At 51.3% G+C, this 16,221-nt stretch overlaps 1 protein-coding gene across 11 annotated transcripts in view; it reads left to right on the forward strand.

Moving 5' to 3' along the window:
- NCOR2 (nuclear receptor corepressor 2) overlaps positions 1-16,221 on the forward strand; it is a 259,628-nt gene that overhangs the window by 136,009 nt on the left and 107,398 nt on the right. For 10 of the 11 annotated variants that reach the window (XM_068157439.1, XM_068157445.1, XM_068157447.1 and 7 more), the window contains 2 exons: positions 10,624-10,680; positions 15,511-15,563. In XM_068157439.1, the coding sequence (XP_068013540.1) occupies positions 10,624-10,680; positions 15,511-15,563 (110 nt within the window). Of the gene's footprint in view, positions 1-10,243; positions 10,317-10,623; positions 10,681-15,510; positions 15,564-16,221 lie in introns of those variants that run through there. The other variant, XM_068157448.1, reaches the window with a different exon arrangement.

Below are 16,221 nucleotides of genomic sequence, written 5' to 3' on the forward strand. Positions count from 1 at the left end.
CCATCTCCCTGAGTCTCCTGTTACCTTCTTCACAACAGATCTGATCTGCTCCCAAAGCCTGTGCTGTGACTCTGAGCAGTCCTTCAGGCTTGGTGGCAGAGAGTGCGACGAGCAAGCCTGGAGTTCCACATTTGTCCTTGAAAGTGTGTGGCTGAAACACCTGCCACACTGTCACAGGCAGTGCCCAGAGCTGGTGGCAGTCACTTGTCAGTGTGTCCAGCTTCATTCTGAGTTATGCTGATCCTCAAAGCCAGGCTGCTGCCAGGAGTGTTTTGCTGTTAACCTTCGTGGTAGGATGGTCTGGTTCCAGGTGGGTGCTCAGCAAGAGAAGGTTGTGTCTGACACCAGACTTCATTATGATTTCAAACCTGACTGTCATCATGTCTGCAGGAACTGTGGGATGGGCAAGTGATGATCCTTCCCCTGGTCTTGTAAAGTTCCCTTGTCAGTGGCATGTAAAGCAAGCTCATCTGTGGGTAGGAGACTCAAACCAAACAAACTTTCCCTTTTTGTTGATAGAAACCATGGCAGGCTGGAGGGAGGTTCCTCCTTTGAAGAAGACCTGGTCTCTTCATGGACAACAGACAGTTGACAGAGCCTTGGTGGCTGATTGTAATGGCTGAGGCCCTTTTCATTATCATAGCTGGGAGATGCGGAGGTGCAGACTGCAAAGGGAAGGGTGTGGTGAGGCTCCAGTCACCACAGGTGGGATTCAGTGTGCAATTGTCCTTCTCAGGGGCATCCCTGGGCTCAGCTTTCAGCCTCTCACCTCTGTTGGACACATTCTGGGATGTCTTTCAGTGATGACTGCTCTTCCCTTGGGGCCAGGAGGAGGAAAACTGGATGAGGAAAGGACATGAAAGCAGCATCAATTAGGATTGTGGGTGTAAAAGACTGGGTGGTGGTTGGATATCTGGTTGCTTTGGTATGGGTTTAGTGGCAGCAGAGCCCCTGGGTGTTCCCAGCTGTAGTGGGGAGAGCCCCAGGCACCCTTGTGCTGACCTGTGGCTTTGCTGCAGCTTAGCACTTAATTGCAAGGTCAGTTGGTAGGAGGGAAGGGTTGTGAGCCAGACAGAGAGGTATTGATCTAGAGGTAGGAAGGTCCCTGAGCTAAATTCCAAGCCTTTCCACTACTTCCGTGCTGTGGAAAAGCAGTGAAGTTGGATGCCTTGGGGTCTGCTCCCAGGAGAAGCAGCTGAGCCAGGGCTCCAGCCTGCACACAAAGGGAAGAAAAGCCTGATTGACTGGCATGGCTCAGCTTGTGGCTCGCTTGAGGGAGGCAGCACGCAGTAAGAAATGCAAATAAAAAGAGGATATTCAGGCCTTGGGAAGAGGCGAGAGACCAAAGCACCCCAGAAGAGCTGGCAAAGCCCGGCACGATCTTTAAAGAGCAATATTGTGGAAGGGGCAGCCAGCCAGCGCTGGTGCTGCTCCCAGAGCAGGTGGGAGGCAGCACGCTTGGTGGAGGGGCTGCCGCCTGGCTCTGCGGTGGTTTTCCATGAACCGTGGGTCTGTGCTTCCCCGGGTGCCGCCGTGCCCGTTCCCACCGCTCCTGCCAGCCTGCCGCGGAGCCGCACACTGCGGGCGCTTATACCCCGGACAAAGGAGAAGCCAAAAACGGTCCCTGGGAGAGAGGAGGTTACGTGAGGACAGAGCAGCTAGAGAGGCCGGAAAATCGAGTTAGCCAGGCGTTCTCTGACCTATTTTCCTTTTGGCGATGGCTGTGGCTTTGCAGGGGTGAATGGTTTCTAATTTTAGCTTATGGTTCATCAGGGAAGTCTATATGGGGTTTTTTATTCACCGCTGCACTGGCTGTGGATGAGGGATTGGGGATGCAGGTTGGCACTGGCCTCTCTCTGATTTTTCTCAAAACTCAGGCTTGCTGATGCTAAAAGCCCAGCACGCTGCTTTTCCCTCTTGTGACCTACTTAACACATATGATTTGAAAAGTTCCTCGGCGTTGGAAAGGATAATTGTGGAAAACATGACCTGTAATCCCCTCTTGCCACACTCTGCTGGACAAGTAATTGATTTCCAGACAAAAAAAAATGTTGACTGTAGACATTCTGCTGAAGGAGAGTGGAGAGAAACTGCACTTGACTGCGGCAAAATCTGGCACCGTGAGGCTGTGGCTATGTTTGGGAAGGCTTTAGGAGATTTGGATGTAGGTGCCTCCTGTCCTGGGTAGGTGCTTACCAGAGGCACTTTACCTTCATGGATGAGCAGTGAAGTTGCACCCAGCAAAGTACCTTTTGGGAAATGTTTGTACTCTAACAGAAAAACAGGCATGGCTCCAAGCCAAAATCCAACTGTGAGTGCAACCTCTACTGTTTCTGAAAGGTTGGCTGAGAATGGAAGCTAACATTTTTGGGGACTATCTGTAGACTAAACTGAATTTAGTGGGAAGCATTTTCAGAAGCATCCGAGTCCTGTTTGCAAAACTGCTTGCAGTCCTTGAAGAGGCAGAACAGCATTTGAAAACAGGGGTGGGTGCTACAATTGCCAAATTCATTCAGAAGGTGCAGTGGGGAGCTCAGAGGACCCATCCTGCTACAGGGTGCATGAGTGTAGGTAGGGTGCGTTTTCCAGTCCCCATCTCGCCCCCTCTCTGGGAGCCAGGTGCTGGGAGGGTGGGTATGGGAATTTTGGTTACTGCTAGAGGCTGACAGTGATGCAGGCATTGGGGATCTCCTCAGTTAAACCATGTGAACCACCTTTAGTGTTTTCCCTTCAAAGGGAAGCTGGTCCCTCTTGAGCTGAACAGGTTGCCCGGAGAGGTGATAGAAGTCTGGAGACATTCAAGGTCATGTTGGACTGGGCTCTGAGCAACCAGATCTAGTTGAAGATGTCCCTGCTCACTGCAGTGTGGGGTGGACTAGACAAGCTTTAAAGGTCCCTTCCAACCCAAAACATTCTATGAATCCCTGCTGTGTGTGGCACAGCATCTTTGTGGGCTTTAATTTATTCCTCTGGGTTGAGTTACTGTAGTGAGAGAATTTAGTTTCCTTCCACCTTGATTCCCCATTACTCAGGTAGACCATCTGTGGGTATTTGCAGCTCTGACTTTATTCTGCTGGGTCATTCCTGGGATTCCTTATATCTGTCTTCCCTTGAAATTGATGGAACATACCTGGGCTTGAAGTTGTGTTTGTGCTTTAGAAGGAAATTTCCAGGTCCCTTGCTGAGCATGGGGAAGGAGGGAGTGCAGCATTGCCATTGCTCCATATCCTTTCCTGGGATGCCAGGCTGTCTGTGAGCTTTCCATGCCAGTGTGTCCTGGAGGAAGCCGATAGGCCAGACTAGATGGGGCTTTGACCAACCAGGTCAAGTGGGAGATGTCCCTGCCCATGGCAGAGAGGCTGGAACTAGATGATCTTTACGGTCCCCTCCAACCCATACCATTCTATGATTCCATGAAGCTGCACTGCAGCAGCCCTGGCTGTGCCAGCCTCCCAGCTTGACTTGGTTGGGTGAATTCTCCTCCAGGTCCTTTGCATGCCCAAAGTCCCACTGGCTACCATGCATGCAGACTCATGCTGCTGCCTTCTCTTCTGACCACTGTGACAATGTACAGCCTGCAGGTGCCTATTGCTAGCTCTCTGTGAGCCAGACCTGGGAGGCTGAAGGCTCAACCGACCTGTCATGCATCAGAGCCAGACAGGTTTCCTGCTTGGAGACCAGCAGGTGAAAAGCAGCCTCCATCCTTGTGTCAGAGCTGTCCCTGCAACCAAGCACGTGTCAGCTTTCCTCTGAAACACTGAGCTCATTTATGGGAGAGGCCGCGTCAGGACACGGAGTGACTTTGCCCTGCACCGCCGTGCTGGGGAGCCCTGCACAGCCGCATGCTGTGACCCACCGCAGCGTGGCGAGGGCTGGGACACGGTCCCCCCGCATCGCCCCTGCGTGCAGTGGGTGCTGACAGCTTGTGGCCGCTCCAGTCCATCCCTGCCCCACTGTCAGCCCTCTGAAAAGCTGTTTGATGCAGTGCAGGCAGTGGGAGCAGGCAGCCGCGGCTGTCTCGCTCTTGGGATTGAGTTGGTGGAAATCAATAAGATTAAATTTTAATTCGTTTTCTGTCTCAGTGCTTGTTCCTTCAAAAGGGCACAGCTATCTATCTCTAAATTCAGCATTATGCTGGAAAATTGGAATTCAAAGGATTGTTTTGAACTTCTTCCACCCCCCGCTGCTGTTGTGTCTGTGCAGAGTGTGTTCCTAGCTATCCATTTACCCTCCTCAAATACCTTCATAAAGCATTAATGCCCCATCCATAAATAAGAGAATGAATAAATGAACACTTTTAGCATTGCAAAGGATAATCTCACCGTTCGCCACTCAAAGGCACTAAGTGTGACTCAGATCCCACAGGGATTTTATGTCTGTATAACTCTGATTTTCTATGAACTCCTGATTTACATTAGAAAGGGAAGAATCGGGCCGGAGCTGGTGCAGTAAATAAAACCTTATCAGCGAAACTGCTTTCGAGCATTAAATCTGCAGGGCTTGTTTTTCAGATTCTAGGTTTTGTGCTGGTTGGGGTTGGGGGTGTTTTGTGTTTGGCTGCTGAAAGGGTCAGGTTCGTAATTTCTTTTCTGGGGTTGCTTCATCTTGGCTTGGAGATGCAAAAGGGGCTTTTGACTAGTCCAGAGGAAGAGTGGAAAGATCAGAGGTTAGAAGCTGTTAACAATTCTGTGTGACAGCAAGAATTTCAAAATGATGAAATGAAAACATTTACTGTGGAGTCATTGAGAATCCTCTAATTTTGTTCTTGCATTAGAAGGAAATAGTTGGACTTTATTGGGTTTTGTTGTTGTTGTTTTAATTGTCCTGATGTCTACTTTTAATGTCTGCTTTAGGATGTGGAGTTCCCCAGTACATGCACTGACTTAGAAGCTTTGTGCATTGACTAATCCAGGCCAGATAATGCCATGTTCTGGGTTTTCAGGTCCAGGATGTAAGGACAAAAAGCACAGGTCACCATTAAAGAGTGTCCCTCAGCAGCACCACATCTACATTTCTTTTAAATCTCTCCAGCAATGGTGACTCCACCACTTCCCTGGGCAGCCTGTTCCAGGGCTTGACAGCCCTTTGGGGGAAGAAAGTTTTCCTAATAGCCAGTCTAAATCTCCCCTGGCAAGGGGATGGAGTACAAGTGAGCTGACCACAGGCTGGCTGGCAAGGGCTAGTCAAAGCCAGAGACCAGTGAGCAACCAGGGTGAGTCTGTTTGTCATGCGCCATGCAGGATTGATGGGGGCTGGGGTTAACTCATGGTTCCACCATGACCCATTTCCTCAGCTTTCTTACTACTTGGATTAGTCATTTGTAACCACCACTGCATGTATCTGCTGCCTGAGCCTCTGGTGCAGTGGAGAGATTGCCCAGGTAGGCAAGTGGAGAGCATGTAGGGCACCCACATCCCCTGGGCACCGCTGCAGAGCATCAGCCCTTGTGCTGGCTCAGAGGAGCCTGTCCTGTACCCTTGAGGCTGACCAGTGCCCCTTGAAACTCAGGGACTTTTGGGTTCAAGGAGGGCACAGATCCTCAGGCACATGTGGTTGGGTTGGGAGCACTGGTGGTGACTATGGTTGTCAGCTGTGGGAGCCAGGGAGGGAAGAGCGATGTTTTCCCTTCCCATGGCACCAGGGCTCATGACTTGCTTTGTGGGAAGGGCAGCAAATGGCTGGTGTGGTTTGGCTCTCAGAGAGAGGATGCCGAGGAACAATTAGTACCTGTGGCTGCAGGAATGAAAACCTTTCCCCTTGAAGCTGGCATTGCCAGGTCACAGTTTGGTCCTGGAAGGTCTTGGCACAGAAGTAACACCTTTAGATCCCCCCAGACTGTTTGCTTCATGTAGCAAGGTGTCTAGCCTCAGGGTTTCCATGATTTCTGCTGACTTCAGTCACACTTCTCCTGAATTTTGTTTTAAACAAAGTCCAGCTCCAGCATCCCTCTTTGCTGTGCCACTCCTGCAGCTCTGTCTGCCCTCAGGACCTCCTGCTGCTTGGGACAGGAATTTTTCCCAGCACCGCCCTGCGCGCAGCTCTCCCGCTCCTCTCTGAGAGTTTTGCTTATCTCCATGTGGGACACGCCTGGTCCCGAATAGAAACCCTTCCACTCCCCATGGCTGCTGCCTACGGGCTGCTATAAATAACCCCTGGAGCACGGTTCAGCTGCAGCAGCTTTGTGCTGCATGGAGCCGTGGCTGGAGCCGGTCCAAGAAAATGCCGCCTCCGAATTTCGGATCCGCTTGCTCAAAATAACTTCTGTGTTTCCTTCTCTGCCGTTTTTAAACTTCTCTTTAAGAAGAGCCCACGCAAAATCCCAGACTCTGCCTCCTCGGGTTTTGGATGCTCTGCTGCCTTGTGGGGTCGGTTCATCATCCCCATGGGAGCTCGCATGGCCAGGAAGTTCTTCTCCTGCCCTTCCCCCCCTTCCTAAGCCTATTTTAAGTCTCTTCAAAGGAAAACCAAGGGGCTGGAGCTTGCTTTTGAAGCCAAACACTTTTGAAGTGAGAATGGATATTTTCATAGTCTGCAGGGAGGTTTTTGTTGTTGATGAAGTTATCTTTAGCTCCAGGCTTGGAGAAGCATGAGATGGGGCAAGAGCGTGACCTCCCCAGCTGCGGTCTGCCTGCCCATGCTCTGCCATGGGGAGATGAAGGGGGAGATGAAGAGGGAGGTCTGTTGTGGGCAGCTGCTGCTCCCTGACACGCTTCTAGGTCCCCTCTTGCATCCATGGGCCCTACAGTGATACAGATCAGTGTTTGTGGTTCAACCATGTTTCTTGAGACACTTGGATCCCTCTGAAAGTGGAAGACTAGTATATGATGGGCTTTACCTCTCCATCTGAGTCATGCTTAAACACAGTCCAGAGGAGCTGTGTCCAGCTTCAGGAGTGCCCCTGGTTCACTCTTGCTCATGCTGATCCCATACCCCGAGCTGCTCGAAGCAACTGATGGTAAATGGGAGTAAAATGTAGCCTTGGGGCTTCAGTCCCTCTTTGGGCACTGCCGCTTCGAGTGCTGTAGCATTACTCAGTGGGGAAAAGGGGTCGTGAGCTGCTTGCTGTGAAGCTGCAGAGGGATATGAAACTGATGGGGATCTTCATATATCTCACCAGAATTGGAGGCAGAGTTTTGCTTTCCAGTACATTTCTTTCTGTTAAATAATGGATTGCAGCCATGGGGGTGGGTGTTATTCAGCAGACGTAGGATGGACCCTCTGGTTTCTTTCTGTAGTGTCAATCACTAAACATGCTCATGACAAAGTCAGTATTGGAACTGAGTCCTAGGTGGCTGTGCCTTCAGAAAAGAAGGGATTTACCAGGGCTGGTGGGCTTCAGTGAAGTTAACTGTGGCTGTGGAGGGACCTGGGGGCTGCCCTTGCACTGGATAGTTTGAAGTTTGCCGAAGTTCTCCTGCCAGGCTTTTGGCTAGCTGAGTCCTCAGGCAGGAGCCTGTTTCTCTGTGCCTGGCTGTCCTCCAAGATGAGCCCTAGCATGGTGAGAACCTTCTGCTGGGTGTAATATGTCCCTCCCAACTGTGCTGCCAGCTCTCACCTCGGTCTGCGTGGCCTTTCAGACAGCTCATTACAGTTATGCTATCATCTGATAAATGCAGCAAGGAGCATCAGCAATTACAGTGGGTGTCAAGTGTTAATTGGGCAGCTTTCAAGATAGAGGCATCTCTTTGTGTACGTACAAAGATATGACGTGCTCAGAATAGCTTCCCCTCCTGATCTTTCGTTCTGGAGACGTGTATATTACAGTTGGTTAATGCAAGACAAATTATGTCATTCTTCTTGATTCACCACATGTTCTGCCGATGGTGATTTGCCTCTGGGTTGTCTCATTAAGTTGTCTAAACATGGCAAATGCAGCAGCTGAATGCACTCAGCTTCTTCTCCAAGTTAATCTCGTTGTACACACGAGCCTGCAGCATCATCAGTTGCTCACGGTGCTGTCACTGCTGCCAGGGCATCTTCCACTGGTTCTGGTGCCCAAGAGAATGGCTGTGGCTGGCTGCCTCCAACTGGGGCTGCAATTTTCTACCCACAGTTACTCTGCCTGCACTTAATTGGTTTGCTGATTTTAGTCCCAGGTATGCACCACCAAAACTCCAGGTAAAGTGATGCTTCCCATCCACCAGTGGTGGGTGGGAGGATGCTTGGCCAAATCACCCTCCTGGCAGTGGATAGAGGATATCTTGTAGCAGTTGTAATAACCACCACCACTCCACCCCCAAAAAATATTACCCCCTGATTTTAATTGTGTAAGACTTGTTAATTCTTGAGTCTTAATTTATTGTTAACACTCATTAAGCTTGATGGGTCTTTGGGCAACCTGGTCTAATAAAAGGTGTCTGTGTCCATGACAGGATTGGAACTCAATGATCTGAAAGATCCAGTCCCACCCAAACCATTCTGTGGTTCCAAATGCCGCAGTGCTATGTTCTTCAAGGTCAGCAGATTTTAGAGCTCATGGACACCAAAATATCAACCTCTGGCCCAGTGAATCAGGAGCAGGCTGCTGGTTGCTGCCCTGTCTGTGCATGCCTGAAGGCTGCAGACTGGGCTGGGCACTGGGTTCACCACTCCACCCATGGTCCTCAGATGGAGCAGGGATGTGAGAGAAGCTAGAAGAGCAGAGCAGCTCATTTGGACAGCTTCCAGGTGTGTTTTGGGCTCTGCCACATCATCAATAGCTGCTTTGCTTCTCTGTCTGTGTGTGTCCTTGCCCCTGAGGTACACACAGTGATGGTGACATCTGTGAGTCCCGAGGTGTGCTGCACAGGAGTGCCACAGGTGAATGGGCAGGGACGGGTCCATGCAGGGCTCCTGTGAGCACCCTGCATACCTGTTAGGAGCAGAGCAGGCACACTTTGTGGTTACATCTCCCATAGCATCCTTGAAGTAATTTCTAAATTGCCAAAGAATAGCTTTGTGTCCTCCCAAGTGTGCAGTAGTACAGGAGTTGGGAAGGTGCCCTGGTTGCCCTGTTGTGGTGAGGCACCTGCAGGGGTTCTGCAGCCAGGCTGGGGCCTGGTGCTAGGCTGCAGGCAGGGTGACTCATGCAGCTGCTCTGGGGCCAGCTCTGCAGAAGTGCAGGTTGGCAGGTCAGATGCTGGGTGAGCATGCAAAGCCCTGGCCAGGATCTTGTATGAGTACTGCCTGCATTGGTTCTTCCGAGGACTGTCCTGGCAGCGGGGCATGAGTGAAGCTCTTGGTGGGTGGACATAGGGCAAGCTGTCAGGACAGTGTGCCAGCTTTTGGTGAGCCATGCCCTGTGCTAAGACCCCGGGAAACTCATCCTGCTGTGAGCTGGTGTGAAACTGAGAGGTGCCAGATGCTGGGAAGCAGTGTAAGCCAGACTCCTGGAGCTGAAATCCCATCCCTGCCCTGGGAACGCTTCACCAGGGTTTGCCAAAGCCCTACTGGCTTTGATAGGAAGTCCAGAGCTCAGCTCCCCCCAGTACCCCAACCTTGGGGCTCAGCTCCTATCCTGCAGCTCCAGCCTGACTCTATTGCTTTAAAGAAGGGATTTCCCCTTCTCTCTACCTCTCCTCCCCCTCCCTCTCCCCCCCCCCCCCCGCATCCACCCATGTTTACATTCTGGGGAAGCCCATGGCTTCTTCACCTCTATTGTAGGCAGGTGTGATTTTCTCCCCTAACTCCCCCAGAACAGCTAGAACTATCTATTTTATTGAACAAACATCTCTGAAAATCCATCTCCTGCTACTCCTTGCTGCCAGGTATTTGACTTTATCAGCTCAGCCCCATGGCCTTTGGGCAGCGTGAAGCAATCTGGATTTATTGGACTGTCTGTAACCACCCCCCCCAAAAAGCCTGCTTTTGGGAGGAAGGGCTGTTTACTTAAAATGTCATCTTTTATTTAGAGTCCTGCTGCAGCAAACCCAGGGCTTGTTTTCAGGCCTATTTAATTAGCAGCCACCACACAGCCCCTGACACGTGTTCCTGAGTGTTGGGCTTTTTTCCCTCTAATAAGCACTAGGTAGCTTGGCCAGGGGTGGGAGGGCACAGAGAAGGGCTCTTCTGTGGCAGGGAGGGGAGGGAAGTGAGAGCAAGATGAGGAGCCAAGAGCAGCTCAGCTCTGATGATCACATGCTCATGCAGCGATGAATCCTAGGAAGGGCATCTGTGCGTGCGTGCTGCCCGCCCCGCGCCGCAGAGGGTACGCTGTGATTCCCCCTGCCTGGCACCCTGAGGGGCTGGGGCTTCAGGTCGTGTCCTGGGCATTGCTAGGAAGCTTTAAGTCGTGATAACTCAAGTGCTGGAGCCTTTCAGCCATGTGGAGGTAACAGGTACGATCCCTGTGCCTGGCGTCTGGAGGGGCTGGAGATCCAGATCGCTTCCCCAGGCAGAGCTTGGATGCGGTGAAGTCCTGACAGCTCCGTTTTCTGCGGAGCCCTTTTCCTGCGGAGTTTCCCTGCAGGTCCAGAGGCTGAACTGAAACTTTCCACTCTCTTTCAGGCAGGGATGGGGTTTGTGGCAGCTCTGCAGAGGTTTGGGAAGGGGTTTTAGCGTAGGAGGAGAGCTGGAGTAGGGGACTGCAACTGTAAGTGATGGCAGAAATAACTTTTCTTCTCCCCCTCTCCTTTTTTCCTGCAGAAGAAGGCAGAGGCTGCCCACCGGATCCTGGAAGGACTGGGGCCTCAGGTGGAGCTGGTGAGTGTTCCTGCTGGCTGTGGGGAGCAGGAGCTGGGACGGGTTTGGAGAGGTCCTGGGTGGTGAGCACAGCACCCAGCACAAAGTGTGTGTGTGTGTGTTTAAGCTGTCGGGAGGAAGTGCGCTGCTGGCCTGGACCTCTCGGTGGTAGGGCACCTCAGCAGGAAGTGAGGTGGCTGAGATGAGGACTGAAACCCAGGCAGACATACTCAGCTCTTTTTGGAGAGCCTTATACTTAGGCTCCTTCCTGTAGCAGATCTGGGGGGTGGAAGGGGTTCCACACATACTGCCTCTGCTCAGGATGCTGGTGGCTTTGTCTGCTGATGTCAGCCACCACACTAGCTTCATGGTGCTGTGTGGGAAGGAGGGATGAGTTCTGGGATGGGTGCTGGGATGGCAGCTGCAAATGGAAGAGGGTGCTGGAGGGTGCTCTGTAAGCACAGCCCGGTCACAGCTGCCATGACCTGCAGGTATCAGGACTCACATCCTGTTTCTGTCTCCTTCATGTGCAAGGATGCTGAGAAAAAACAGCTTGTAATAAATTGCCAATCTGGTGCTGCCCCTCATCCAGCTGTTAGTCAAGAGACTGATTGCTGGAGGGGTGGCTGAAAGCAGCCCCTGAATGTTTGAGCCCTGAATCAGGGTGCTGGGAAAGGGCATGTCTGCAGCAATGCTGCTGGAAGGATCAGAGTGAACAGATGCGGTTTGGTGGAGCACCTCTGACTTTGTACCAGCCATGGGGTGCAATGGAGGGAACCATTCCTGTAAGGTGGGAGTAGGAAAGTCACAGCCCTGTAATATGGGCTTGCCTTGTGGAGGTGGTACCAGCCATTGGCTTCCCCAGGTGCACAAGGGAGAGAGGTCACAGGGGAGCTGGTGCTCAGTGCTCTGTGTCAAACCCACTTCCTTGTTTGGGGAGGCAGCGCTCATTATTTTTCCTTTGAGTCACCAAGGTCAAACCCTTTGCTCCCTTTTTGCTCTGGGGACTGGCAGTGCCTGGGCTTGGTGCTTCCTCATCCAAGATGTTGCATTTCCTCTCCTTCCTCCCCTTGTTTATTTTTTCTCCTTTTCCCCCTTTTATTTTTTATTTATTTTGTGGAGGCTTTGTCCCTGGGTGCTGATATTGCACAGGGAAGCTGTAGCAGAGCCCAGTGCAAACTGGAGGTTTAGTTTGGATAGTAGGAAAATTAAGATCTTCCCCAAAAAGGTTGTCAAGGCCTGGAACAGACTGCCCAGGGAAGTGATGGAAACACTAGCCCAGGGAGATTTAAAAGCTGTGTAGATGTGGTGCTGACATGGTATAGTGGTGACCTGGCAATGCTGGGTGAATGACTGGACCTCATCATCTTGAAGGTCTTATCTGTGGCCCTGCCTTATTCCTTGGAGGGCAGGGGGAAACCCTTTGCTGAGTAAACCCTGCTCAGTTCATTTCATCCCTGCAGCATAGTGGGACCATTTGAAAAATGCCCCCATGTTTTCTCCAGGGAAAAGTATCATTGAGATGTGTAGTCTGAACAGCTTGCAGTGGCCAGACAGCAACTGAGACCTTTCATTCTGTTTTGTTTTTACAGAGCTTTCAGTAAATCCAAGGGTTTTCCAGGAGTAGCCTTGCCCTGCTCTTAGGTTTTTCTTAAATGTCACTCCCCAGAGAAATGCCTTACATGTCCCTTACCCTGTGAGTGTTTGGCACATGTCACCTTACCCATCTGACCTGCCAGCTTTACTCCAGCTTACTCATTGAGCAAGTTCTGTGCAGGTTGTGGATGGCTCTGAGGAAACATGCTGTTTCTCCTCTATGGGGAGAAGAGAAGGCTGGAGAAGAGGAGGTTTCAGGCAAACTTTGTAGTGGCCTTCCAGTACCTGAAAGGAGCCTACAAGAAAGCTGGGGAGGGACTTTTTGCAAGGGCTTGAAGTGACAGAATGAGGGGAAATGGCTTTTAGGCATTTAGGAAGAAATTCTTTACAGTGAGGGTGGTGAGGCACTAGAACAGGTTGCCCAGGAAGTTTGTGGATGCCCCCTCCCTGGAAGTCTTCAAGACCTTGATCAAATTGGTCTAGTGAGAGGTGTCCCTGCCCATGGCAGGGGGTTTGGAAGTAGGTGATCTTTAAGGTCCCTTCCAACCCAGACCGTTCTATGATTCTCCAACCCTGCCCTGTTGAATATTAATTCTGTAGTCTGTGAGATGTTCTCTCTGGGGTGGGAAGAACGTCTCTCCTGGGTTTGATCCACTGCATGGGCTAAATTACAGTGCTCAGGCTGTTGTGCAGACAGAAATATCTTTGAGGTGTTGGTGTCATGTGGATCTTGGATTTGGGTCCCAGAATCTCTTATTTCTGCCTGTTGGAGCATTTCTTTTAAGGTGATGTGTTCCAGTGCTTGTTAGCAAACCCGAGTGTTCCCAGACAAAGAATTTAAATGGCTATTTATAGCACAGATAAGTAGTAGTGGAAAAGAGTCAGCAGCCTCTGGTGAGCTGAGTGGCATCAGGGCATCTGTGACATCTACCTGCACATGAGCATCTTCCAGCTCAGGCACAAACCAAAGCATTTGCTCCACCACCTTCTCCTGGGAGGAAGGTGTCTGTGACTTGCCCCAGGCCAGCTTCTTTGCTTTGATTTTTTTTATGAGCTCTCAGGGAAAAGAGGCACTTTTATGTATTGGTACTTCCAGTTCCTGCAGTCCTCTTCCATGAGGCAGTTGCTGGTCAAGGCCACCCAGCAGTTCCTCCAGTCGAGCAGTTCCAGGGTGTGGACGTGATGCTCCAGAGGCACAGCTTGATTTCTTCTCTCTGCGGTGCAGACCTGCCTCTTCCGAGCTACGTGATGAGACGGATGTCTGTGTTCTTCTGAGCTTCCCAAGCGTGAAGTGCACAGCCAGCTCTGAGCCTGGAGTCAGACCAGCACATCTGAGAGGATTCACAATAGAAGTACCCCTGGGGAAGGGACACCACAGAGAATGTCTCTCCTTCTGGGGAATCTGCTTGTCCCTCTCATCTGTACTGGTTTTGCCAGCACAGGGTGGCCAGGTGTCTCCTGGCAGATTTTGTCCTGCCATCCCCTCACAGGGCAACAGATGCCCAAATGCTGCTGGCAGCCTTGCAGCCCTGGTGGTTCACCTGCCTGGGCTCTTCTGCATGCCTTTTCCATGTGGGGATTTCGTGTGCCATCCCAGCAAAGAAGGACGTGTCCAGGGGCAGCCAGGAAAAGAATCCGATGACCTGCTGGTGTCAAGCTGCAGCAGTGATGGGCTGCAGAGAGTAGGGAGCGCTGCACCCTGTCTCCTTTCTGTGCAGATTGCTGTGGCTGTCCCAGTGTGCTGCAGGGCAAGGGTGAGGCAGGATCTGGTTTTTGCAGGGCAGTAGAAACAGGCTGGCTGTGTGGAAAAACAAGTTTCTGTGCCAAACACCTGTGATGGTGATGGGGAAATACCATGGGGGAGGTGAGAGTAACACCTTCTTCAAACAGAAGGAGGAAGAAACCCACCTGTCTTTGCAAGTTCTGTCATCTCCAGTGCTGCTTGTGAGGTTGATCAGGTGTCCAGGAGATGTTTTACTCTTTCCCTGTGTTTTAATCTGAGATGAAATCGAGTGGGCCCAGAGTGTAACCTCAGCTGTTAGACCACAGTAGGAAGGTGAACTGGTTTGTAGGTAGACATGGGCAGGATGCTGCCTTCATGCAGCACCTTGCCCTGGTGAAAGATTTTAGATCACCTAATTTGGTGAAAGTTTGTGGAAACTTGAAAACTTGGGTGGTTTTTCCATGGTTGCACAAGAGAGGTGTTCATTAGGCACGGAGTTACTGGCAGTGGTTGGGCCATGGCAAGCTTTTGATTAGCACAATCTTGGACTTGTTCACACCAGCTTAACCTCTGACTGGAAGAGTGTAGAAGGGCTTAATGCTGAGCACCCTGTCAGCTTGCTTAGGCAGACACAACTGGTGGCATATCTTGGAGCACGGCCTGAGCTGTCACCTCAATGGGTGGGATTAAATGTGGTCTCTGTTGCACCTCTCTCCCTCCCTGAGGTGGGACCCTAGTATTGTGTCAGGTTCTCCCAGGGTACATCACCCTGTGGATGGGAAAGGAGAAGTAGCAAGGGGAGTAACCAGCTGAAAGTGGTCAGGGATAGATCCAGCTCTCCTGATGCCTGGCTGAGGGTCCTGGCAGGTCCTTGCTGAGGGTGTGGGTGGCTGAGCAACTCCATGATGAATGCTCACATCTGGTGCTGGAAACAGCTGCAATCACTGTGCTCTCCAGAGGTCAACCCTGGGTAAAACACTTGTCCTACTGGAACCCAGCACCCCTCCTGAGGGATGGACAAGGGCATTCCTCTGTGCATGGATGTAGGGGGATTCCCAGGGGTGAAGACTTGTCCTGCCTGCAGCTGCTTGTGCTTGGCTCCCTGGCAGAGCTCAGGCAGGCATTTGCCACGCAGACATAATAATTTGCAGCACAGAGACTCCCCTTGCCTCCCCCCTGCCCTGTGCTCCGGAGCGGTGGCTGAATGACAGCCGCGCTCCCTGCGGGCCCTCTGCATGTGCAGCACGTTGCAAGTGGCTCTCTGGGAGCCAGCTAGCCCGAGCACTGCCTGCCCTCCCATGGGCTGAGCTGGGATGCACCAGCACTCCAGCAGTGCTTCTGGGAGCCAGCACCCTCCGGCGTGGCCAGGGGGTAGGTCTGGGGGCAGCTGGGGAGCACGGGGATGGGTGCCTGAGCTGGCACAGCTTGGGGAGGTGGGAACCTGCACCGAGGCAGCAGTGCCTTCTGAGTGGTTTAAGCTTCTAAATGTCAGACCTCACCATTTATGCCTTCATTTTTCTTATTTATTTCAGCCATTATACAACCAGCCTTCAGACACCAGGCAATACCATGAAAACATTAAAATGTAAGTATGAGGCAATAAAGGCTGCTTTAAATGTCAGGTTGGGCATTAGGCTGGGGTGGGAGGGATGTGAGCTCGCTTCCAGACCCCCCTCCCCCCTTAAAGCTGCTGAGCAGTCGTGAGCATCATCTTGGAGCTGGTGTTCTACTGCTCCAGGTGCCTGAAGCACAAACCAGCTCTAGGAGCAGCTCCAGGGGCACAGCAGTTGGGAGCTGTAGCTGAAAGACAGATGCTGATGATGCTGCTTGATCTTCCTGGGGGGGTGGATGTAGATCCTGGTTGGTCTCTTGGCATTTTCTCAAAGAGCCTTGGGTGCTTTCTTCTGTGCTTCACCCATACTGAAGTACAAAAATCAGCTGCCTCTCTGTGTTTGCATGCGAGACAGATGAGGTAAAATGAAAAGTTGCAATTACAATTAGATTTTCCTGAAGCACCTCTTGAATGTCTGATAACAACTGGTTACTTCAAAGATACTTACAGAGACTTAGCAATCATCTAATTTGACTTATCACCTCAATACATGACTTAATCATCAGCCTGCACTGAATAACCACAGTGACTTCCTGAACATAGAAATGTAGCAGATAACAAGAACAGTGATAATTGTGATTATTGTTGGAAATTTCAATAGTCAAACCAGATCTGAAACTTTTATCTGCTT

The sequence above is a fragment of the Melanerpes formicivorus genome, unplaced genomic scaffold, assembly GCF_026170545.1.
Source record: "Melanerpes formicivorus ecotype bairdi unplaced genomic scaffold, bMelFor1.0.p_v2 SCAF_36, whole genome shotgun sequence".
NCBI lineage: Eukaryota > Metazoa > Chordata > Aves > Piciformes > Picidae > Melanerpes > Melanerpes formicivorus.